We start from the raw sequence: 26,236 nt of genomic DNA on the forward strand, positions 1-26,236 counted from the left end.
CTTTTCACTGGAAGACTTTTCATTGTGATTTTCTTTCTCATCATCGAATCAATCCATGACCATATGTGGACCCTTGGTCTAGAGTCATTTAAGGAAGAGCATGTGCACACTGTGGTCACCTCAAGGCAGGGGCAGTGAGTTATCGAGGAGTGGGAGGACCTGAAGCCAGGTAAGTAAATGTAGTTATTAATTTGGTATTCAGAATAGATTAGCTTCATATGTTATTTTCGGCTGTTGGAGCAGTTGTGTGCTTCTTAAGAGGCCAGCATCACAGAGGGGATGCCTCTAATGTAAAGTATGAGAAGTAATTGAAAGGAGGTATAACTGATGGCACATCTGAGTAGTGTTGTCATTGAATTTGTAGCCATTTGGCAGAGTTAAGATTGTTGGGTTCTTCACTAGGAAAACTAATAAGTTAACTATGGACTGCAAATAGTTGGTTAGTTTATTGATTATTGCTGTAATTACTGACTGAGCTACATATAACAGGGTATGCTTGCAATATTGACAAAACAAGAATTTGAAAATTTTACCATTAGTAGGGAAAAGCCAGCATGCTTATTCTTTATAAGTATATTCCTCATGCTGTACTGTTTATGTTGTCTGTTAGAAAGCATGCTAAGGAGAGATTTAAGAAACCCTTCTGTTATAAATGTATAGAAGAATAATAAATAAGTCTGATTTGATGTGAGTTGATATGTAAGACTTGCCACTGAATAAGTTATAACCGATGAGAGTACGTAGTCACCACATCTGTATTAATTCCTATTTGCCTCCTTCCCCTTAAACATTGTGGAGCAGCCATTATGTGTAAGGCATGGTGCTAAGCATTCTACGGCAGTAGTTTCTTAGATTTTGGGGGACACAGGGCTTTTTGAAAATGTGAGGAAAGTTATTTATTCTTTTCCCAGGAAATTCACACAGTGCAACATTTTACCTAGAAGTTCAGGAATTTCAAGGATCTCTCAGGCCCATATAGACCCCAGGTTAATACCTCTGCTATAAGAGATAATAAAATGCACAAGACATGGTCCATGCCCTTGATGAACTTCCAGAAAGAGAAACAGACAATGTTCCTTATAGTACCCTTTTACTTATTTTATTATTTATAGTACTGTAGTAATTGAGGGAAGGGGAGGAGATACTGAATCAGCCTTGATAAACAGTTAGTTAAATTCTGCCTCTGTACTTGGTCTAAACATTTCAGTGTTCTTGTTTAGTGGTTTCTGTGTCACCCTATCGTTATGGCCATTTTTCTTCTATGTACTATTGCTTGGAAGTAGGAGATTCGTAGCCCTGTGCCCTATTTTAAGATGTTTTTCAAGTACTTTATAATAAAATTTCCATATACCAGCTTCTGTGATTTTGATCTTCCTAACACCTTTATGAGGTGAGCAAGGCAGCTATTTTTCTCATTTTTACAGCCGAGAATACTGAGGCACAAACAAATTGTATTCCTTTCTCAAGGTCATACAGCTATGTAGAGGTGGGACCTGCGATCACTCACTGATTTGCTCACTTATTCATACAGCCAGTTTTTCACACATTAAATATTTATGGGATGGCAGCTCTCTGGCCAAGCCCTATGCTAGCTGGTGGAGGTGCAGTGAACATATAGTTCACTTTTTCAAGGAGCTCATGCTCCAGTCAGGGAAGTTAACAAAAAAGGAAACAGTGTTTGGTGTGGGAGGATGAGAAAGACTCAGAGCTACCAGGCATAGTGATAAATGCTGTCATATGCCTAAGCATTAGGTGTTCTGTGAGCACAAAAAAGGAGCACCTGATCTAGCTTTGGGGACAGAGAAGGCTTCCTGGAGACAGTGGTGTCTAGGTGGAGTAGGTGAGGACAAGGGGACTGGGAAGGGTGTTTGAGCAGAGAAAACAGTGTTTAAAGGCCCAGGTGAAAGGATGCCTGGTGCATTCAGGAGGAGCTACCCATGATTAGTGTGGCGTGGACAGTGGGGGGAGGGTATGAGATGAGGTTGGGAAGGCAGGTGGAATAGATCATGGAGCGCCCTAGCTTGAGGATTTGAGAAGTGGGGAAAATGTAGAGTTAATAAGACTGGTGATTGATGAGGTGTGGGGAAGAAGGAAAGAGAGATGGTCTGGACGACTCCCAGATAACTGGTTTGGGAAGCTAGGTCATGGTGATCTCATTCACCCGGTTAGTGAACCCATGTGGTGGAAGACAGGCCTAGGGCAGGAGGGAGGGGTGGGAGAGGTAGGGACCTGTTGAATTTGAGGGGCCTCTGGACAACTAGTTGGGTATGTTCCGAATCTTAGGAGAGAAATCTGGGCTGGAAATAAAGGTTTGTGATTCATCAGCTCCTAATTAGTCTCAGTGACTCCACTGGTAATTGAAACCTTTGAAGTGGCTGAAGTTAACTCGAGGAGAGTACAAAATAAAAAGAAGGTTGATGAAAAACCATGGGGAACGTGAGCATTTAAAGAAAGGATGGGGAGAGAATCACTTACCGGAAGCTGAGTAGAGTGGTAAGAGAGGTAGGAGGAAAATGTGGACAGGCGGGGGGAGTTGCTGAAGAAAGAGGGCGAAGTCACCGGCCAGCACAGGTATCTGCATCACACCACGCTGCCTTCCCCAGTCTCTGAAAGATCAGGTGACATGGCCTAGCCCACACAGGATATGAATGAAGAAGCTTTCCACCAGCTCAGCAGTCCACCCAGTAGCCTGCTTTAGTTAAAGGTTTTGAGGTACGAGAAACAGGAGATAACTTACCTTTTGACTCTCAAATAGCAAACATTTTATGTTCTGAGTGCATGGACTAGAATGAAAGAAGTATTTTTCTTGGTTGACTGATAAACCGTTTGCTACATCTGTGAAACAGGGGTGATGATACTCCCAGAATAGGATAGGGTTGTGAGAAACTAGATGAATGAATGTAAATATCTAGTATTGATACTGAGCAAGGGCTCGTGTGCCTGAGGTGCAGAAAGCCAAACTCTGACAGCGGGGTTTGCAGCAAAGTGAGGGTTTATTTGCAGGGAGCAAAGCCAGGAGAACGGGCAGCTCATGCTGCAAAGACCCGAACTCCTCCATAGCTTTCAGGCAAAGGTTTTTAAAGACAGTGTGAGGGGAGAGGGTCGTAGGAAGCTGATCAGCTCGTGGACCTTCTTCTGATTTGTTGGTGGTGAGGTAACAGGGTGATGTTTAAGGAATCACAACCTTCTGGTTCCAACCAGTCTGGGGTCTAGTGCTTGTGGTCAGCATGTAGTCACCATCCTCTCTCCACCTGGGTGGGAGTCTTAGTTTCTATAGAACAATTCAAAGATTTGCATCAGATTGTTATCTGTATCCCCTGAGGAGGCACTAGGAGGCCTGTGACTCTGTTATCCTAATAGTTAGCTGCTTGAGTCTGCTCTTTGGAACTCAGGGAAGCCTAGGAGACTAAAGCCTTTTGCTACAAACAAGAAACGGGGGATGTGGAGGGGCTTTTTTGTACCTAGGATGGCCCCGAAGGGTCCTGCTTGGTTTTAATCCCCCCTTTTCTTTGATACTCCTCAATCCTGAGGGGAATGGGGGCGGGACAAGAAAGGGAATAAAATTTTGGATGGAGACGTTAATCATAAACTTGGCAGGGGGTTTAGGGGGACTCGGTTTCAGTGTTGAGCCTAACACACAGTAGGTATTCAACAAGTGATAGTTGTTTCTGTGTATCTCTCTCTCACTGTTTTCTCTCTTTTCAGTAGAGAACTTGTGCCTTGTAAAGTTTAACTGTGCTGTTTTGGAATTCAAGTTTTTATATGGCAGATTTCCATGAAGAAAAAAATGTAATTATTGATTGAGTTGTGCTGTTAGAATTAGGGTCATAACAAATAGGAACACTGTATGATAAACTTGCAAACAGAACAAAGCCAAAAATTGTACTTGCTATCCCCTTGTTCAATCTGGCCCTCTGTTTCAAATTAATTAGATATTTGGATAACTATGTTAAACTTTGTCACATCCTTATTAAAATTGTTTAAGGATTTTGAAGAACATCTCAGAGGGACTCTGAAACTAATCTGAGTCTGGTACTGGAGATTCCATTAGCAATCACAAAACTGATTAATCTTTTACTCAGTTAGCTTATTGATTATTGCTGCAATTACTGCATGTAATGGATTCTACAAGGGATACCAGAGAAAATATGTTTTATAACTGCTGCTGACGTGTTCAGTTTGAGTGCAGACGTGTTCGGTTTGTACTTGTTATACATAACCATTTTTGTGTTTTTAAATTCCGTAACACTTCTACTCAGAAAGTGCTGTGCTTAATATTGTTTCACTACTAGGAGGTTCACTTTTAAATTCCTCAACTACTAATCATTACAGTTTACAAACGCCTTCACTAATTCTATTGCTGCAGTTTAATTTTGAGCTTCACAGTAACCCTATGTAATAGAGTTGGTATCTTTACCCTCATTCAGAGGAAACTCAGGTTCAGTGAGGTTAAATGACTTCCTGAAGACTATACAGGTTAATAAGTGGCAGAATCGGGATTGGACTCCATTTCAATCGGTAAATATTTGTCAAACACCTACTATGTGCAGGACTTTGTGTTAGGGGTAATGAAAGCCGGGATAAGATTATAGAGATTAAGCTAAGAAGCTTTTTGGATAATGTCAAATTATGGCTCCATTAACGTTATCATGGTCACTTTGTTACTTTTCTGTCCAAGCCATATTAAGTATATTGGCGTAAAAGATTTAGATTTTGGTTTGGTTTGGTTGGTTGTCTTTTCATTTTGTTTTTATCTAGTGGAAGCCTTGTCATTGGCATTATTGCTTATTTTATCAGTATTTAGAGCAAAATTGGAAAGATCCCCTTAAAGGGAGAATGTATAAAACCCTGAGAGAGAATGAAGATCCAAAAAGAACTTGCTTTGCAGCTTATTAAGTGTTCTCATGTTTTCTCATGTGAGTTTCACAGTAATCCTGCGGGTACATACCACCTTCATTTTACAGCTGAGTAAACTGAGGTGAGGTGAGCATTTCTTCACTGAGATCATCAGCTAGAAGTGGCCAGTACTGAGACCCCAGGGTTTGAGCCTGTAACTCCTCTAAGTGCCTTGCTCATCTCACTGGGCAGCACAGGCCTTGTGGCTCATCAGGACTGCTCTGTGCCAGGAGGTACTGCACATGGCCCACGTTTTATTCTTGTTTCTTAGGGAATGCCTTGTGAGCAGTGGCCTGAGCTCCTAGGCCTAGTGCCTCCTTGATGGCCCCCCGACCCTCACCAGGCCCGCTCCTGAGAGGTCGGTTGCCTAGAGTGGGCCCATACCATGGGTTTAATTACCACCCTTTATAGTTTGTCCTTGATGGTGAATTACTTTGGTGTGTGAAACACAAAATTCTCTGATAATACAAACACAGATCAAACCCAGTATTTTAGCAGAAGAAAATGTTTCTAGGATTTGGAAGAACTGTACAAAACAAAAAACAAATCCTAGCTACTTGCTTTGGAGAAACTGTCAAGTGGCATACTTAATATCATTACCGTGGCTGTGTTAATTACTGTACAAAGAGATGTCTTTAGATTGCTAAAAAGTTCCTCCAATGATTATAAAACTATATATAGTTTCCCAGTTGATTTGAAATGAAAGGGAAACCATTTTTATTTATATATTTTGTGAGGTAAATAAATAAAGTTGGAAAACAGGTCAATTTCATGCATGCAAGGTTTTATAGTAGGAAAAAAATGCCTTGCACCTGTTCTGACCCTTTACATTTGAGGTTATTTGTTTTCAAACTTGACCCCAAGCGCCAGTTTCACACAACTCTGTAAATAATTTGTTAGATAAAGCATAAGGATATTTTATTTGTTTTGATTTCTAGGATTGTGGTAAAGTAGTAACTGAAATTACTAACCTATTGTACATAGCAGTTAATTAAAGAAAAGCATTAACTATAGGAGAACACCACCACTGCTGTTGTCTTGTATCAGTATAAAAAGGCAGTAATTTTTTTGACAGCCACTGATTGGAAAGTTGCTTGCAGCCTTCCAGAAGCAAGAGGGTACATGCTGTGGATCAATAACCGGCAAATTTCCCATTAAAAAGAATACCTGAGCAATGTTCCAAATAGCCACTGGCATCTTAATTTTCCATGAAACCTCAAATACTTGTGTGCTGAGGACAAGTCATTTTCGGACAATTTTTCCAGACTACTTGTTAACAGTTATTGCTGTCCCAAAAGGTTGACAGCCTACATGATTGATATTTCATTTACTTGTCATCACTGCTTGAGTAATGGCGAGCACTATATTTCTGTGATTTTAAGGAATATAGTTTCCTGAAAGACATTTGCCTTAGTATGTATTCCAGAGAGCGTATCACACATATTTATGCTTTATGTGTATAAGTTTTTACATCTGTAGAAGGAGAGGATCAGTTTCCTATACAGTTTGAATGTCCTCAGAAGGCAGGGTATACTTATATCAGTCCATAGCCATCAAAAATACACTTTCTCTTCGTTTTTAGGGCGAAGAGCCTTAGGCTTGTTAACTTGTGATTCTAAAGATGATGTAGAATTTTATAACTCCCCTTTATTTATAAGGGAAAATAAACTTGATCTTGTAATAATTTTAATTATTACATAAAAGCAATAGAAAGATATATGTACATATTTTTTAGAAAGAAACTTTTAAAGAATGTCAGCAAATAATGATTATCAAGGAGGAATTTTCTGAAAATATGATAGTTAAGTAGAAAATGTGCTTATGTTTTTTAATGTAGAAACAACAAGTATTAAAGGAGAATTCTGCTCTGTGACAGCCCCTCACAACACAAAATCAGTGGTTTTCATCGTTGATATTTTCCACCAAGAACATCACTGTTGTTTGTCAAGTGTTAAAAAAAAGTTAGGACAAGGACTTCCCTGGCCGTACAGTGGTTAAGACTCCGTGCTTCCAATGCAGGGGGCGTGGGTTCAATCCCTGGTCAGGGAACTAAGATCCCGCATGCCATGTGGTGCAGCCAAAAAAAAAAAAAAAAAAAAGTTAGGGCATAGAAGCCACATGCAAGTTAGGTGGACATATGCTCACCAATTAGGATATTAAAGAAAATGGGGATAGACCGTAATACAGCCTACTGAATAAACTTGTTTATGATGGAGTATGAAAGCTTTTTGAACTTGGAACTTAATTTTTCATGCCCAGATTTTTAAAGTGAAATTTGATCTATACTAAAGTATTTAGAAGACTAAAACGTGAAAGGTATGTTTGCTTGAAACTGGGCTATCTTTTTATCATATTAATCCTGTCATCTTTGGATGGATCATATCTTGTTTCTTTGTTCCACAGTCTCTGTGATTTTGATTTCCATTTATCTGTACATTTTATACACAAATATGAATAATGTTTGATTAACTGACTGGCATATAGGTCCAAGCTAAATGTGAGGTGTCTCCATTTTGCTTTGTAAAATCCAGGGAAAAAGAACAAAAGGCAATTTGAGAAATTTCTACTAAAATGCTTTTTGTGTCATTTTAATTTATTTAAAAATTATTTTTTATAAGATTCTTTTTTTTTTTTTAAACATGGACCGTTTTTGTTTTTTGTTTTTTTTGCGGTACGCGGGGCTCTCACTGTTGTGGCCTCTTCTGTTGCGGAGCATAGGCTCCGGACGCGCAGGCTCAGCGGCCATGGCTCACGGGCCCAGCCGCTCCGCGGCATGTGGGATCCTCCCAGACCGGGGCACGAACCCGTGTCCCCTGCATCAGCAGGCGGACTCTCAACCACTGCGCCACCAGGGAAGCCCCCATGGACCGTTTTCGTTTTATGTTTTAGTTTTTTGGCCGTGAGGCATGTGGGATCTTAGCTCCCCAACCAGGGATCGAACCTGCACCCCCTGCATTGGAAGGCGAAGTCTTAACCATTGGACCGCCAGGGAAGTTCTTGTGTCATTTTTAGTATATGCCATTTTCAGAACATTTCTAGAGATCAGATACTAACGTAAAATCTTAATCAACATTTTTTACTCTTAAAGATAAATGACAATATGGAGGATAACACTATACTGGACCTTTAAAGTCCTGAGTATTCACTGTAGTCATATTGATGTGCAAATAGGGAAAAAGAATTCTCGAGGTTGATATGTATATACCAGTAGTTTACAAAAGTACTATGAATTAAACAACCCATAAGTGTCTGTTCCAGTATTCATACATTACTGAGTAATCTCTTTCTATAATCTCTTTGCAGTATTATTCCACAGTAATGGAACAGCAAGTAAATGGACAGTTAATAGAGCCTCTGCAGATATTTCCAAGAGGTAATGTTGAACAAATTCTAATCAACAATGATTATTTCAGTAAACTGTTTCATCAACAGTTATGTTTTCCAAAGGTTTAAATGCACATAACATGATGTTTAGCTCTTAATTTGAAAAAACAAAAGAAGTATTCATTATCGTGGGGATTGCAGGCTGTATTATAGTTATGGCAGATAGAATATCTAATTTACTAGAGTAAATTAAACTAGCTAGATTGGTTTTCGTTTTTGAAGTACATACTTACATTCGCTTAAAGAACTCTTTGGGGGTCCACATGGTTTCTAAACCAAGGCAAATGAATGGCTTTAATTTTGGATATTTGTAAATTGTGGCTCATGATGGTAGCCAGAGCTGCTATTGAGTAGAAAGCTTTCAGCTAGTGCAGAAACCAAGATTTACTGGGGGGTTTTAGGAGCGATATTTTGGTGGAATGTTTGGTGCTTGATTTTGGGGGGAGACATTTTCTAAATAATTGAAAATCCTCATAAATAGGAATTCGATTGTTAAGTTTCCAAAAATATGAGCTAATGAGAGTGACCCTTGGTGAATCACCTGGTTAAATCATTTGTTTTTCCCTTTAGGTTTGATAGTACTAGCCTTGTATCAGATATGATTGCTCAGCTCTATATAAATGTTCCCTGAAAGTTTGAATAATGGTGAAAAAGAACAGTTTAATTATATAAACCATTAAGTCTTTCACCCATTATACATTGCCCCACTTGGAAATCTGTGTTTTCTAACTGATGGAACAGATAAGAAAATTCTCTAAGTAAGTCTTCTAGAAATAGCTTAATTGAAATAATTAAAAGTTAAACTTACCTTCGTTAACTGATACTGTACAAATAATCATGGTATGGGTTTTCCAATTAAGCATTCTAGACTTTCATTACCTGTAACTCTCTGAAGTTTGAATAGCTCAATTAACCAGTAGACTCCTCTTTGCACTGATAGTCTCCAGCGCATGAGAAGATCTGGGTTCAAGAGTAATGCTGTTCTTCTAGCATTAACATGGGCAGGGGCATTAGGAGTAATAATAACTTATTAAAGACCTAAGTAAGTAAGTAAAATTGGGCCGTTGATAGCGTGTCTGAAACAAGATTATGATTATTTCAGTTCTGTTGCACCTGAAGACTAAAAACTAAAAAAAAGAGGGCTTCCCTGGTGGCGCAGTGGTTGAGAGTCCGCCTGCCGATGCAGGGGACACGTGTTCGTGCCCCGGTCCGGGAAGATCCCACATGCCGCGGAGCGGCTAGGCCCGTGAGCCATAGCCGCTGAGCCTGCGCGTCCGGAGCCTGTGCCCCGCAACGGGAGAGGCCACGACAGTGAGAGGCCCGCGTACAGCAAAAAAAAAAGGAAAGAAAATGTTGCCATTTCTGTGTATTAAGCCAAGAACAGGGTGCAGATTATTTCTTAATATTTTCAATAACCAGAGAATTTGGGCAAGTTTCAAAATTGTTTCTCCACAAGGAGTATTTTTTTTACCAGCTGGAAATTTCCATTCATTGCTTTCCTACTGGATGACTTTATAGCTCTTCTGTAGCAAACCCCAGAAAGTATCCTGGAGAATTATAATTCTAATGCTGAGGGCCTTCATGTTTTCTTTTTTTCCAAAAAGTATTTACTTCTCTTCATCCAGAACCTTTCTAAGTTCTGTTTGTTTTCTTTTATCTTGTGAACAGCTCCTGTCAGTGTCCCTGTCCATTATCATTGTGCCCCTCCCATGATAATAACAGCCATTTTTAGCCATCTTCTCTGTTCAGACACTAATATTGCTTTGTGTGTCACCATTTCTAGTTCTCCCAACAGTCATGCCTATTATTATTGCTTCCATTTTATACTTGAGAATATTAAGGTTCAGAGATGTTAAGTAACTTCAGAGTCACAATTTTTAAGTGGTTAATATACCCTTTGAATAAGAATTTTGTTTAAGTTGTAATTTGCTTAGAGTAGAAGGGCTATATGCTCTTATGTAGGTTAAAATATTAGTAGAGTGTGCATGGGGGTAGTTTGGAGGGCTTGGTAGGAGTGTGGAGAAGAGTATATTGTAGGGAGGAGATTCTTAAAGAAAATATGTGACATTTGAGTGTCACATGTAGTCCTAGGACAGAACCTATTAGTCTCCAATAAATTATTAAATACAGTTGTTCCACGCCAAATTTAAATTTTTTTAAATATGAGACCCAGTCTCCCTATCTGTGTGGTTTTGTGCATACTGTTCTATGTCTTTAGTTTTCTACAGTTTTTTGCTTTTTGCTTATTTATCTATACAAAGTATAGATTTTATGCAATTTTATTTTTCATATAAGTTTACATAAATCTCTAAATATATTTAAAATTTTATGTAAGATTTATATAAATTTAGAGGTTATACAGATTTTTACAGTTAGAGTATAGACATTGGGTATATTGCCTGGGTCTACTGAGTTGGTTAGAGGCTCTCAGACCTTAATTCTTAGATTCTGTGGTCAGGCCCCATGTGAAAAAGAATCTCTAGACTGAGCAAATCAGAGGACAGGAGAAAACAATTCTCTTCTAAACATCAGGTCTTCTCATTCCAAGTGGCACAATTGCATTGGATAGTAGCTCCCAGCTCAGGGCTAATTCTCTTTGTAGTTATAAGATATGTTAACTATTAATAAGTATGAAAATTCACTAGCTTTACAGTAACTTCTGACTCCACAACTTTAGGAAATATGAGGCTACTGGGTTTTTTTGAATACTGTTTACTTTTTATTTTATTTTTTAATTAATTAATTTTTGGCTGCATTGGGTCTTCGTTGCTGCGCACGGGCTTTCTCTTGTGGTGAGTGGGGGCTACTCTTCGTTGCGGCGCGTTGGCTTCTCATTGCGGTGGTTTCTCTTGTTGCAGAGCACAGCCTCTAGGCACGTGGGCTTCAGTAGTTGTGGCACGCGGGCTCTAGAGTGCAGGCTCAGTAGTTGTGGCACCCGGGCTCAGCTGCTCTGCGGCATCTGGGATCTTCCAGGAGTAGGGCTCGAACCCGTGTCTCCTGCATTGGCAGGTGGATTCTTAACCACTGTACCACCAGGGAAGTCCCTTGAGTACTGTTTAGATTTCCAGTCATAAAGATTTAAGAAGCCAGTTGAGGAACCAGGCAGATGTTAAGGTAGGAGATAAGAGTTGATGCCTGTCTCTAATTCCTTAGTTAGCCACTTTCTTACTAAATGAAGTTTATAATGCACTGGCTACTTCAGAGGAAATGCTCTGAAGTGTTGTCTTAGGAAGTATTAATGGTCCCTAAAGGACCACGCATCAGATGTATGTGACTGTTGTTTTGTTCAAAAAGTTAATTTCCATCTTTAGGAAAGAGGATTTGGAGTCTTAATTTTAACGTATTTTAGAAAAACAAATAAAAATCCTTTATTGAGGTTTAGATTTTTTTTTAAGGAAAATAACATAATGACTTTGAATATATTTGAAATACACAAACCTAAAGCAACTGATGTGCTTTGTAATTATTAGCCACATCTTCTTCTTATTAAACAGCTCGATTTCTTGTCAGAAACAGGAAAATACATGTACATCTGAGAAAGGAGCAAAAAAAAAAAAAAAAATCTAATTCATCCTTTCCCAAACAATCAATCAAAATTGACGGCCCCTTAACATATAATATGTAGGACACTGTAGTTTTCAGATGGAAGCAGCCTATAACATGGGCAGGAAGCACTTTATTTTTTTTAACATTTGATGAAGAAGCATTTGCTGAATTGGAAAAGTACTAACCTGTAACTCAAGATGGTGTCAGGAAATTAATATTATTTTCGCTGGTACTGCTTTATGTTTAGACTTAAATGTTAGCAAATGTCAAGATTTGCAAGAAATGTCATGAAATTAATGGTATATCTGTATTCTAACAAATTTGACTGCTTACTGCTTTGCAAACTGATGTTCAAACTTAAATATTTCATCTTAGAATCTCTAGCAATTGTTTTGGTGTTAAAAGATCCTCCTCCCACTCCCCTCCAAAAACCCCAGCTATTTTCATTGTAGTATTAAGTGATAACAGATATACAATGTAATAGAGTGAGGAAAGATGATGGCAGAAATTTGAATTATGAAAGGAATCTAATCATTTTAGCTCAGTTAACTTGATTTTTATATGTTTTAAGCAGAAATTGGAATTTATATGAGGTGGTGTCAGAAAGCTCTTTGCATTTATAAATGCTCACTCCTGCAAGTTAAAAACCCTGGTTCATAATTCCCACTTTGGGTCTTGGGAGCCACTTTTCAATCATTTCTCTCTGCTAATTTTGGTGTCACCCTCATTTCTTTTTAAACGATTCATTTTGAGCAAATTTGTAAATGGCCCTGATGTGTTCTACAATTTAGTCAATTACTGTTTCAGCCTGCAAGCCTCCTGGGGAACGGAACATACATGGCCTGAAGGTACGAATTTCAATAATTGTTTCAGTAAAGTTAGATGGATTTGTAATGCTGTGTTCCACTTATTGAAATGTCAAATAAAACTGCACTTTCTCAAGCTCTGACAAGCGTTCCTTTTTTTTTTTTTTTAAATGGGTTGTGGAGGGGGATTCATTAGTATTTGTTCAATATGTGTACATATTGGGGTTTTGCTGCCGTATTTTAAAAAAACTATTATTTGGAATTCTTTTGTTGGTCTGTTTCTTCGGGATGATCCTGGGTACTGGTCTCCACAAAGATTTACTTGAGTAAAAATATAGACTTCATTTCAGTGATTAATTAAGCACATAAGCATATTACACACAGAATACCCCCCTCTTCTTTTGACATGTTTATGCTAGAAACATATATCTATTTAATGTCCTTTCATTGTTCTGCATATTTTGAATTCTGGATTTCTGCTTAAGGCTTTACATTTAAAAGAAAAACTGGCTATTGTATTAGACTCTAGTGTTTTATAATTAATTACTTGGACCTCATTTTTCAGTGAATAAGAAACATTCTGCAATGTTCTGCCTGGTTTTAAAGCTGAAGGGGTATGATATCGTGAGGTTCACTACTAACCCTTGGATGTATTCTTAATATACTTTTTTGAACATACTGTTTTTTATATAAAACAAAAAGAAACAGTGAACTGAATTTTTTCACTAGAATTGACTTCAATTCTAGACAGTGAATTGAAAATGTCCCCAGTTTATCTCTCGCTTTTTCAGCACTATTTAAGTATTTGAATAATGACAGGAACAAAGTATTATGTAATATACAGGTTGTACAGTTTTTATAACCTATATACTGAATAGACTCCAACCATGGGTCTGTCTAGTAAAAAGCTAATTAACCTTCATAGTGAAATGAGAAATTTGTGGCAAATTACAGGTTAATTAGAACTGTGTCCTCAGAACACAGACTGATCAAGATCCTTTCTTTACTTGTAGGTGAATACCCGAGCTGGATCCTCTCAACACAGCAGCCCAGCAGTCTCAGATTCACTTCCAAGCAATAGGTGAGAGCGAGCGAGTGACATGTGCCTCTGAGCGTGAATATCTACATAGTTGGGAGTGAAGAAGAGGCTTGTGGGATGACATCTCTTTTTTTTTATAAGACCTCAAAAGTGTGTATGTGGCTAAGAAGAAATCTGACCAGTTAAGTAACCCTAGCTATGTATTGACTGAAAAGAAAGGACCTCATAGAGAAAGATAAAATTAGACATGTTGAACTATTTATTTTGGTCTGTGGAATGGTTTTCCTTCAGTCTCCAGATTATGCAGAAACAGAAGATTCAGTGCCTTTGACTGTTTCCATGCTTTGATGATCTGGTTTGTATAATGCTTATTATTTTTGTTTTGCTTGTCCATCTTTTGGCAGTGTCATGCTTCACTGATATCTTTCCCAGAAGGAGGCAAGGAAAGAGTAATATGGTGAAATTTAAATTGACCAGCCAAGTTGTCCATTTATGTATCTTTGGTGCACAAGAGATTGAGCTATTACAGAAGGAAGATAATTTTCATTAATTCATGCTAACATTGTCCCATACTGGGATGGATACTAAAGACTTGAGCCTCTTCAAAGTGTTCTTCTGACAGACCTGAGAACTTACTTCCAGAAGATTAAGGTTCTCAAGTAGAAGGACCTGCTTAAGCTGAAAGAATTCTAGATCATATTTGTTACATACTCAGTTATTCAGCTTGTTAACATCTTATTACTGTACTTGAAGATGACACTTGAAGGTGATTGATCTGTGTGTATGTATTCACACTGGTGACTGAAAAGCCATCATTGAGCCGGATCACACTTCCATTGTGTGCCCAGGTCTTTCTGGGTTTAGGGCAGTAGTCAGTGTTTGCACAGCCCTTATCTGCTGAGATGTAGCTTAGGCTTCTACTTTCCCTTCCGTGCCCCTCCTTACCCCCTCCACCCAGTGTCTTGGTTCTTTTGCCACTGGGCTTTACTGCAGGTAATTTAAAGTCTCTCCTTCTGACTCTCTCTCTACTCTCCTGTCCCCTCCCCAAAAGTCACTTCCTTGATTGCTTTATTATAGTGTCAGTATATCTTACGCACAGCTTTCCTGCTATGAACACACTACTCTTAGAGTGTGTTTCCTTCTTAAACAATTTATTCTGTATTAAAATACAGAATAAATAGGGGTAGGGGTAGGTCTTTTAGTCCTCATCCAAGTGCTTGGCCCTGCCAGGCGATGCTCTGAGGCTTCTCTTTTCATGCTTGTTGGGCATGAGAGCCATGTCCGCCGAGTAGAGGCATGGGGACTGAGGGTCATTTGTTACATTCAGCTCGAAGAGGGCAGGGCCTCTAATTATTACCACTACTTCTAGAAAAAATGTTATTCAGACAGACTGACTATTAGCCTTGAGTGAAAACAAGGACTTTTCCTGGTGTTTTAGGTCAAAGTTCATCATGGTATAAAAAGCAGGATGGAGTTGAAAAAGACAGTAAGGCAGAGAAGCAGCAGGATAACTTTTCAACTCTCTCAGATTTGGTTTTAACCAAAACCAAAGTGAATTAGCTTGGCTTTTTAAAAACTATCATTTATATTCACAGAGTATTATAACATCTTTGGGCTGGAAAGAGACTATCTGATCTAGTGGTTCTCAGCCATTTGTTCCAGCATCTTCCTTTAGGGATATGACAGCCTCCCAAATAGTAATGGTAGTTTGCTCCAGAAGTGATTTTTGTTATGGGAGGAATGCAGTTTGAAAAAGTCCTACAGGTGATTTTAATATGTCACCCTAGGTTGGCCATGTTCTGTGCCCCATATTGATAACTAATCAAAAGTATTTATCGAATGCCTCCTATTTATTCAGTGCTGTCCTACCCACTAGGAATACAATGTGGTCCTTATCCTCTGGAGCTCGCTGTCTCATAGGCATACAGACCACCTCCCCCCAGTATACAAATAATTATGCTTTATAATTAGTGTTATGAAGGAAACAAGCAGATTTTGAAGTGAGAGAACACTGGGCAGGATTGTGTTTAGATTTGGATGGGGTGCCCAGGGGAGAGTGGCATTCCACTTGGGCCTGAAGGATGAGAAATACCTAGCCACATCAAGAGCCAGAGAAGGGCATTTCAGAGGGTGGGGAGAGTAAGTGAAGGCCCTTGGGTGGAAAAGGAGCTCCATGTGTTCAGAAGAAGGCCAGTTAGGCTGGAGCCCAGGGAGGGGTGCTGGGCTGGGGGAGGGAATGGAAAGGTAGGGAGAACAGTAGGAGTGATAAGAGAAAAGGAGGTGACAGGAGCTGGCTCCTGGGGCCTGGTGTTTGAGCTTTCCCCTCAGTGTGTTGGCAAGCTGTTAGACAACTTTCAACAGAGTGCCATGGCCAGCTCGTTGTTTATAGAAGACTCTTGCCTGTGGTGTGAAGCATGAGAAGGAGAGGCCCCCATCTAATGCTGCTCTCCTTAGGTGCCCGACTCCCCACTCCTTGCCAGATGGTCATCCAGGCTCTTCCTGAACAGCCCTGTGGCAGGAATGCACTTCATTGGCTGAGGCACCCGTTCCATGTTCATGTAGCTATGTCTCAGAACGTTCTTTTTGTGAGCTGAGATTTGTGTCCCTTTAGCACCCACTCGTAAAGATTGAGTTTAGCCCTCAGAACAGGGCTGTTCCCTCTTCTAGGTAATAGCTCTACTAGTCATCTTCCCTCCAAACATACTTCTTCTCCTGGGTTTCCTGTCTCAGTAAATTCTCCCACGTCCACCCGGATGCTAACTCTAGGGGACCCACCAGGCATCATTCACTGCTTCCTGGGTCTCCCTCAACCCCACATCCAGTCAGTCCCTACATTTATAGTTCTACCTTCTGAATCACTGTGGAGTCTGTCTACTTGCCAGCATCTCTGTTGTTGAAAAGGTAGATCAGGCTCCCTAGATTACTGCTATAACCTCCCGTGTTGCCCCATTGCAGTCCCTCCTCCACACTGCAGCCAGAGTGGTCTTGCTAGTGCATGTTCTGAACCCATCATTCCCCCCTTTACTGCTCCTCACAAGCTTCAGGACAAACTGTACCCTCCACAGCAGGTGAACCATGGCCTGCCATGTGTGGGTCCTCTGCTCACTCTAGCCCCCTAGCCTGCCACTCCCCCCTTCCAACTGATGGTTCAGCTTTGCTGATGAATACATGGTCCCCTTAATGGATCACATTTCGTCTCACTACTGGGCCTTCACATCCACTGCTGCCTCTTTCCTGCTTTCTTCTTTTAATCCATTCCCTTCTTTGCCTTCATTCCGGCTAACCTTCGTCATCTTTGATGAACAAAGATGTTATCTTCTTCTGAAAACTGTTCCTGATTATTGCCCACCTCCCAGTCTACGCCAGGTACTCCTTCTATGAATTCCCAATATCTCCCTGTGCTTGCTTTTACTGTAGTGGTTAGCACATTGTATTATAATCACTCCTGTCCCCCAATAGATTCTGTACTCCTTGAGGGCAGTGACTGTAGCATATTCATTGTTTATTTTATTTTATTGAAGTATAGTTGATTTACAATGGGTTAATTTCTGTTGTACAGCAAAGTGATTCAGTTAGATATATATATATGTATACATATATATATATTCTTTTATATATTTTTTTCCATTACGGTTTTGAATGGATAAAGAAGATATGGTACATATATAAATGGGATACTACTCAGATGTATTCATTGTTGAATCCTCAGTTCCCAGCAGGATGCTTGGCACATAGGTGATAGTTGGTAATTCCTGAATAAATGAGTGGACAAATGAATTTATATTCCCTTTAAATCTTGTCTCTGAATTAAATTCTCCAAACTCATTCAGCTTTTCTGATACAACATTATTTCTGGTCCCCTCACCCTTTTACTCTTCTTTGGGTATCTCAGTGTCCCCTTAAAATGTCATTTATATCAAATTAAAATTTTAAAGTGTTTTTAAAAGTGATTTTTGGATAGTTCAAGTCACTGTGACCATGCAGATAAATAAAACATTGAGAGACTTCCCTGGTGGCGCAGTGGTTAAGAATCCACCTGCCAAATCCTAAAGATGCTACCAGAAAACTACTAGAGCTAATCAATGAATTTGGTAAAGTAGCAGGATACAAAATTAATGCACAGAAATCTCTTGCATTCCTATACACTAGTGATGAAAAATCTGAAAGAGAAATCAAGGAAACACTCCCATTTACCATTGCAACAAAAAGAATAAAATAGGTAGGAATAAACCTACCTAAGGAGAAAAAAGACCTTTATGCAGAAAACTAAGACACTGATGAAAGAAATTAAAGGTGATACAACAGATGGAGAGATGTACCACATTCTTGGATTGGAAGAATCAACATTGTGAAAATTACTCTAGTACCCAAAGCAATCTACAGATTAAGTGCAATCCCTATCAAACTACCAATGGCATTTTTCACAGAACTAGAACAAAAAATTTCACAGTTCGTATGGAAACACAAAAGACCCCGAATAGCCAAAGCAATCTTGAGAAAGAAAAATGGAGCTAGAGGAATCAGGCTACCAGACTTCAGACTATACTACAAAGCTACAGTAATCAAGACTGTATGGTACTGGCACAAAAACAGAAATATAGATCAATGGAACAGGATAGAAAGCCCAGAGATAAACCCACGCACATATGGTCACCTTATCTTTGATAAAGGAGGCAAGAATATACAATGGAGAAAAGAGAGCTTCTTCAATAAGTGGTGCTGGGAAGACTGGACAGCTACATGTAAAAGAATGAAATTAAAACGCTCCCTAACGCCATACACAAAAATAAACTCAAAATGGATTAAAGACCTAAATGTAAGGCCAGACAGTATAAAACTCTTAGAGGAAAACATAGGAAGAACACTCCATGACATAAATCACAGCAAGCTCCTTTTTGACCCACCTCCTAGAGAAATGGAATAAAAACAAAAACAAATGGGACCTGGGCTTCCCTGGTGGCGCAGTGGTTGAGAGTCCACCTGCCGATGCAGGGGACACGGGTTTGTGCCCCGGTCCGGGAAGATCCCACATGCTGTGGAGTGGCTGGGCCCATGAACCATGGCCGCTGAGCCTGCGCGTCCAGAGCCTGTGCTCCGCCACGGGAGAAGCCACAACAGTGAGAGGCCCAAGTACCACAAAAAAAACAAAAACAAAAAACAAATGGGACCTAATGAAACTTAAAAGCTTTGCACAGGAAAGGAAACCATAAACAAGACGAAAAGACAACCCTAGAATGGGAGAAAATATTTGCAAATGAAGCAACTGACAGAGGATTAATCTCCAAAATTTACAAGCAGCTCATGCAGCTCAATATCAGAAAACAAACAACGCAATCCAAAAATAGGCAGAAGACCTAAATAGATATTTCTCCAAAGAAGATATACAGATTGTCAACAAACACATGAAAGGATGCTCAACATCACTAATCATTAGAGAAATGCAAATCAAAACTACAATGAGGTATCACCTCACACCAGTCAGAATGGCCATCATCCAAAAATCTACACACAGTAAATGCTGGAAAGGGTGTGGAGAAGAGGGAACCCTCTTGCACTGTTGGTGGGAATGTAAATTGATACAGCCACTGGAGAACAGTATGGAGCTTCCTTAAAAAACTACAAATAGAACTACCATATGACCCAGCAATCCCACTACTGGGCCTATACCCTGAGAAAACCATAATTCAAAAAGAATCATGTACCACAATGTTCATTACAGCACTGTTTATAGTAGTCAGGACATGGAAGCAACCTAAGTGTCCATTGACAGATGAATGGATAAAGAAGGTGTGGCACAGATATACAATGGAATATTACTCAGCCATATAAGGAAACAAAATTGAGTTATTTGTAGTGAGGTGGATGGACCTTTTGTCTGTCATACAGAGAGAAGTCAGTCAGAAAGAGAAAAACAAATACTGTATGCTAACACATATATATGGAATCAAAAAAATGAATTTTATTTTTCTAAAAAACCTAAGGGTAGGACAGGATAAAGATGCAGACGTAGAGAATGGACTTGAGGACACGGGGAGGGGGAAGGGTAAGCTGGGACGAAGTGAGAGAGTGACATGGACATATATACACTACCAAATGTAAAATAGGTAGCTAGTGGGAAGCAGCCACATAGCACAGGGAGATCAGCTCGGGGCTTTGTGACCACCTTGAGGTGTGGGATAGGGAGGGTGGGAGGGAGACACAAGAGGGAGGAGATATGGGGGATATATGTATATGTATAGCTGATTCACTTTGTTATAAAGCATAAACTAACACACAATTGTAAAGCAATTATACTCCAATAAAGATGTTTAAAAAAAGAAAAAGATCCGCCTGCCAATGCAGGGGACGTGGGTTCGAGCCCTGGTCCAGGAAGATCCCACATGCTGTGGAGCAACTATGCCCGTGCACCACAGCTACTGCGCCTGCGCTCTAGAGCCCGTGAGCCACAACTACTGAGCCTGCGTGCATAGAGCCTGTGGTCCGCAACAAGAGAAGCCACTGCAATGAGAAGCCCACGCACCACAACGAAGAGTAGCCTTGCTCGGCACAACTAGAGAGAGCACGTGTGCAACAACAAAGACCCAATGCAGCCAATAAATAAATAAATAAAAATAAAACATTGAGTAAACTGGGGCACAAAGAAATTGCCAGGATATATAAATATAATTTTTTACCAAAGTTCATAGCCAGATATTGACATAATGAATAAAATCAGTTCTTTCCTCTGTTACTCTCAAAGCATGAATTGGTCTTTGCCTTAGGTGGATATGTTTATTAAACTGAGCTTACTAATCCACATGGTGTTCCTAAACCATAGTTACTGAATTCACGTCCCACTGCCAAGGCACGGCCTTTCCTGAACATTCTGGCTTTCTCCTTCTATAAAATTAGGATGATTAAATTTTCCATCTATCTACCTCTGGTGTTAAGAAGATTGATGAAGTTGTATTAAGGAATCACATTTTGTTTCTTGGATGAAAGGTGTTTTGTAAATGTAATGAATCAAAATGTTATTATTTTAAGTTGCATGACATAATGGAATATCTGTGGAGAAACATTGCCTGAGCATTGTTTGGTCATTTCTGTTTTTATAATAATTGCAAATATTAAATTCGGACCATTTATGGCAATATCAGGGTCCAAATGTTTTCCAGAAAAAAAAAAAGTATGTGTGTAAGACAGACAGACTTTGAACAAGGTTCGTACCTTAGTTTTCTTTATGTATCAGGAATAACTTTCCCCCACAGGGTATACCCACAGCGGGATAGTTACTGTGAGGATTAGATCAGGATACTAAGTAATAGCATTTAGCACAGTGCGTGGCACATGGTCATCACTCAGGACATGGTAGAGGCTAATATTTTGTTTTCAATTGGACTGATCTTAGTCAGTTTATTTTGGGGGGGATGTATTTCAGCTTTAGTCCCATTCTGCAGTATTCTTAATTGCCACTTGAGTGCATGAATTCTTAGACTTGGGAGGATGTTATTAAAGTTTAGAATCATTGGCTGAAGGCATGTTTTATAAGATCTGGGGAAAGTAGAGACTAGGGCTCCATAGTTTGCATTTGACTGTAGCAGAAGTTTAAGAAGTATTTATTAAGAAAAATAATTATAACTTGGAATCGTGAGTGTGGTCAAACTTGAAGTCTGAGGGTTTCTCAAATATAACTTATTAAAGGTACCAAATGAGTGTGTGTGTGTGTGTGTGTGTGTTACTACCATATAATAACAACCAGAATAATGACTATCACTTATCAGACACTTAGTATGTGCCAAGTCATTGGGCTAGGTTCAAGAGCGGGAAGGAAATGGAATGTATAGAGAGGTGAGTAAGATGTGGTATCTGTTCTCAGGGAGCTTCCAGTCTTGGGAGAGGGTGTGGTGGGAAGAAAGGTATCTACAGATAACTACCAAAGGGAAGAGAGTTAATTTGGCAGATGGGTAGAGGGTTAGAGTAGATAGATTAAGGATAGAGTTAACAAGCTTTAAATTTCAAATTAGAACATTGATGGGAGGAGGTATTATTTTATGCACCACTCTGCTAACTGGGTGGATGTGTACAGGTATAACTCATTATAAAGCTAGAAGGACTTCACAGCATCTTTCGGCCGCTTTCCCTAAACTCATCCACATAAATGTTTACATAGTCATAAATGTCCAGAGAAGAAGATTTCTATGTTTCTTACATACCTACGGAAGCTGGGTTTCATACCTACAGGAAAGGAAAGGAAAGAGAAGGCAGCTAAAATTGATTTAATACTTACTGTGTGCAAGAAACAGGTGCTAGGGCTTTTTGTAATATTTAATTTTCTTGGTTACACTATAATGTTGATATTTCCCCCATTTTATAGAAAGGGGTAATTGAGGTTCAGAGCGGATAAGTATCTTGTTCCAGAGCACACAGCTAGTGAGTGCCAGGATTTATTTCTGTTACACATTTACTTCCCAGGTAGCTGAATTGTAACTCTTAGCTATATTACAAAATCAGGACTTAAATTATTTTATCTTTTGAAGTTCTGTAATCTTTGTTTGCTGTGAACATCCTAAGAGTGCATTGTTAAGTACTTGACATTTAGCAGATGGCAGAGTCCACATAAAATAACCACTGTAAGGCTACTCAAAGGCAGCAGAACTAATAGCAAAAAGAGGTCTCTGAAATACTCCATACAATAGCCTAGCTTCGTTATGACAGTAGGCTTTTTTATTGCTTTAGATTACTAATGGGGTTTCAGTCCCTTATCAATACCTTTGCCATTTGGCCAGTTACTTTAGAAAATATTTTATGTAGGGAGAAGGATGCAAAGAGTAGTGTAGTCTATGTCTACACCTAAAACAAAAGTGTGTTTTAGTCTGGAATTTTCAGTGGTGTTCAGAGGTGCTGATGAACTTGCCATTAAAAACTATGTCTTTTCTTTTCAGCTTGAAGAAGTCTTCTGCTGAACTGAAAAAAATATTAGCCAATGGCCAGGTAGGTGTCATTACATATTAAGACTATAGTAATAACTTAGTGCTGTCTAGTTTTTGTATCCATGAACTTAATAAGCAGATAAAGGATCTATAAAATTCTTCTTGTCATAAATGAATTACACGGCTTAATTTGATTGGCAGAACAATTTGCAGCACGTTTTTCAAACTGTGCTAATGGGTTTCACTCCCAGCAGATTGAAGTACCATGCACACACCCTGCTGCCAGCTCGGTGTAAAAAAAGTTAATCAGTTCTGAACAAGTGTGTCAACCCATGGGTTGTTGAAATGGCCCTGCATCCTGAGGTGACTGTTTCTTTCTTTATCTTTAGGGAGAAAAAGAGAAACTGCTACTTTCTCACCTTAGTTCCTTTTGTCCTGAAACTAACACTGGCATTTTAGGGGAACAGAGTCACAGCAGACCTTTGGCATTTAAAATTCCTGGGCTTCAGGAGCCCTCAGTTTGCCTAGTTGACTGGTCGTCTAAAGCAGAATGACCTACTCCAGCCAGTGAGGGATAAACAGTCCTGCAGTCCAGTTATTTCTCACTAATTTTGATTCAATTAAATTGACACATCTGAAATAGTATAGTGCCTTTAAACATACACTGGTAAATTAAGCTACCTGCAGGGTCCTCGATTCTTCAATAGCAACATAAATGCGTTTTAATGTTTGTTATAGAGGAAGCCCTTTGATAGCCTTGGAGGCAGGCGCCTGTCCATCGCGATCAAGCCTGCCTATTAGGCTCTATTGACTGAGACATCTGTGTCACCGCAAATAAAAGACTCTTATTGATTTTCTTAACTGCTGTTCACTTCCCGTCCATGTTTCGAAGGCTGAAATCTTAATTATCTCAGATGCTTATTCAGTGCTTTCACATGCTGACCTCTCCAATCCTCATTGGCATTTCATGAATCAGGTACTTGTAGTGGAGCATGTCAAGAAGACAAAGCTGGGTCCTCATGCTTGTCCTTTAGTATCACCTGTAACTTTGTGGCCTAATAGATGTGCATGCCTTAAAACAAGGACTGTATGGTGGTACTTCTGGAAGCCTTACTTGTTTAGCCTGGAATCCCTTGAATACAGTTAGAAAAAGTGAGTTGATCTGGTTTTGACACCTGATCATCATCTGTAGTGTGTGAATTCTAGTCCTTAACTATTCAATATACGGCTAAGGAGACTCTGGTGTTGTATGTATATGCAACATATGTATGTATGTTGTATGTATAATCTTAATGGTCCCCATATTTCATATTTATCTAATAGTACTTTTAACTTTAAGCAGCCAAAGTTTTGTTTAGATTGAGGTCCACATACACGTTCCCCTAGTGCCCTGCATGTTTTCGGAAACATGAAACAAAACCTGGTTGCCCTTCTCTCTCCTTCTGGTCACTGCCAAGCCCATTATTGTCCTCTTGTTCTCCCTCTTCTCCCCACCGGAGGGAAGCATACATGGTTCTGCAGGTGTATTTCTTACATGTCTCCAGCACTTGGCGTTAACGTGACTAAAGGCTGAAATATTGAGCCTACGATATTCATGTATCTCCAACACGTTTGCATCCTAGTTACTAACTGTAATTTATGTGTGAGTTACTAGTGTTCTTCAGCTGGAAAATATATTTCAAAATTGACATAAATTAAGAAGCTTTAACTACATTTGTTCAACCCAGGCAATGGAAAATAACCTGTCATAGATTCCTCTTTCAAAAATGAAAAACAGTTATTTCCAGGGCAAAAAATAAACATTCTGAAATATTCCTAGTGTTCTGAACCTAGTACCATAAATATCTTAGTGGTCTTGGTTAGGAGATTCTCTTTGGTGGAAGATTGTCATGGCAATGATTTTTGACACTTAAAGATTGTTTATTGCTTTCCCTTGGGAATGTGATAATCCCACATTAAACAGTATGGCATTTCCTTTCTTTTAAGGATTAGCCATTGTTATGTTTACTTTTATTCACGAAAACGAACAGTACAAAACAAAGAACTCCCACCTTTGGAAGTCTTCAAAATACCTCCTCCTCTTAATTCCTCAGTCCTTGGTGCTATCAGGTAACTAAAGAGTGAGTGAGATTGCCTTGCAGTGAGGTAATGTGCACAGTGTGGCATCAATAAATTTGTGGGCTGAACACTGACACCACTTGATATGGAAGATGTAAGTCACATTTAACGATACCTTAACACTTGAGCATAGTTTTTTATTTTAGTGGTTTATGCTCTCAAGCATTAATAATGATTTGCCTTTCCACTAGCCTCCACTTAGATTTAATAAGGAATTCATATTAATCATTAAAAGAAAGGGACATGATTCTTCAAGATAATCAAATATTGACAGGTTAGAAATAGCTTTCTGCCTGGGTTCATTGATATAGGTTATGTGATATAAATATTTATTTCTTTTCTGTCACTCAGAGTAAATGCCACCAATTGATTCAGCATTGATATAGTGTCAACAGTTCATAAGAAACATTTGACTGGCTTGTGTTTTCCGATTAGTCTCTGCTCTATAAAGTGGGATTTACTAAATCTCTCCAATTGTCTGCTCGTAGAGTGTGACTGCTTTCTGAAACTATTATTGCTTCGATTTGTGAAGCAAAGGTCTGGTGATAGGACTAGTTTCTGTCAGACCTTTACATATAAAATAAGGATTAATTGAGCTTTTTTATTTTAATGATTTATAAGCAATAGGTACTGATTCTTCTTAACACAGGCAGACAATAAACAAAGAATATTTTCTTTGCTGATCTATAATTGAATTCCATTTCATTTTCCCCATTTCGTTAACATTATATTAAACACTTTAAAAAGTTTAACATTTAGTCTTTGGAATGGAGACATTGTTCTTCTGTAATTGCTTTGTGAGGGAGGATTCCTTTTTTCCAGCTTAAAAAAAAACAAATCATAAGGTATTTTTGGCAAGTTGTACTGAGAGCTATAAATCAGCGCCACTGATGTGTTTTCTGGGTGTGTTTTTCCCACTTCAGTTGTAGTGCAGTATCATCTGTTTAACGTTGGCCCTTGATTTGAAACTGATTAGAAATGGCCCAGTGGGTCAATTTAAAGGATTAAAAAAAGTACAGTCACTCCAAGGATGTATGACTTTGACCTTTGCATCTCTGAAGTTGTCTTTCGTCTGTTTGTTTTTTATAATTTGTAGGAGAGGTTGACAGTATTTTTCTATTTCTGGTAAATCAAGTATAAATGTACTGTGAAGTCACAAAACTAGAAATAATTCTAATCCTGCTTCATGTTTGGCTGTTATTTTGAGAACTTCAGATGCCTTTAAAAAACTTTCTGTGTTTAGAAAAAAAAAAAAGGAGAAAGAAAAATAGTATTCGACTATAAAGTTAGCTTTAAAGAGGGTCCTATTACCAGTACATAAAACTCTTAGATTCTTATGGTTCGTCTCAGATCCCATACGAAGACCTAAACATAGATGAATGAGACTGTGTAAGTCCAAACTGCATGGCACCTCCCCTCCCTGCACAGACACAACCTTTCCGCCCCCTGGGGTGTCACGTCCACGTTCTTTCACAGCCCCCACCTGTCTTTCAGCAGCAGCAGCAGAGCCCAGTGCCATCACCTCTCCCAGGTCATTT

At 39.1% G+C, this 26,236-nt stretch overlaps 1 protein-coding gene across 7 annotated transcripts in view; it reads left to right on the forward strand.

Annotated features, from left to right (window-relative positions):
* The window catches only part of MAP2K5 (mitogen-activated protein kinase kinase 5), a 266,765-nt gene that overhangs the window by 25,599 nt on the left and 214,930 nt on the right, over positions 1-26,236 (forward strand). For all 7 annotated transcript variants that reach the window (XR_012330188.1, XM_073801166.1, XM_073801165.1 and 4 more), the window contains exons 4-7: positions 8,200-8,269; positions 12,634-12,674; positions 13,646-13,713; positions 22,593-22,641. Coding sequence is in view for 6 of the 7 variants with exons in the window: in XM_073801166.1 (XP_073657267.1) it covers positions 8,200-8,269; positions 12,634-12,674; positions 13,646-13,713; positions 22,593-22,641 (228 nt within the window). In the remaining variant the exon portion in view is untranslated. The remainder of the gene's footprint in view (positions 1-8,199; positions 8,270-12,633; positions 12,675-13,645; positions 13,714-22,592; positions 22,642-26,236) is intronic.

Source organism: Tursiops truncatus, chromosome 2 (genome assembly GCF_011762595.2).
Source record: "Tursiops truncatus isolate mTurTru1 chromosome 2, mTurTru1.mat.Y, whole genome shotgun sequence".
NCBI lineage: Eukaryota > Metazoa > Chordata > Mammalia > Artiodactyla > Delphinidae > Tursiops > Tursiops truncatus.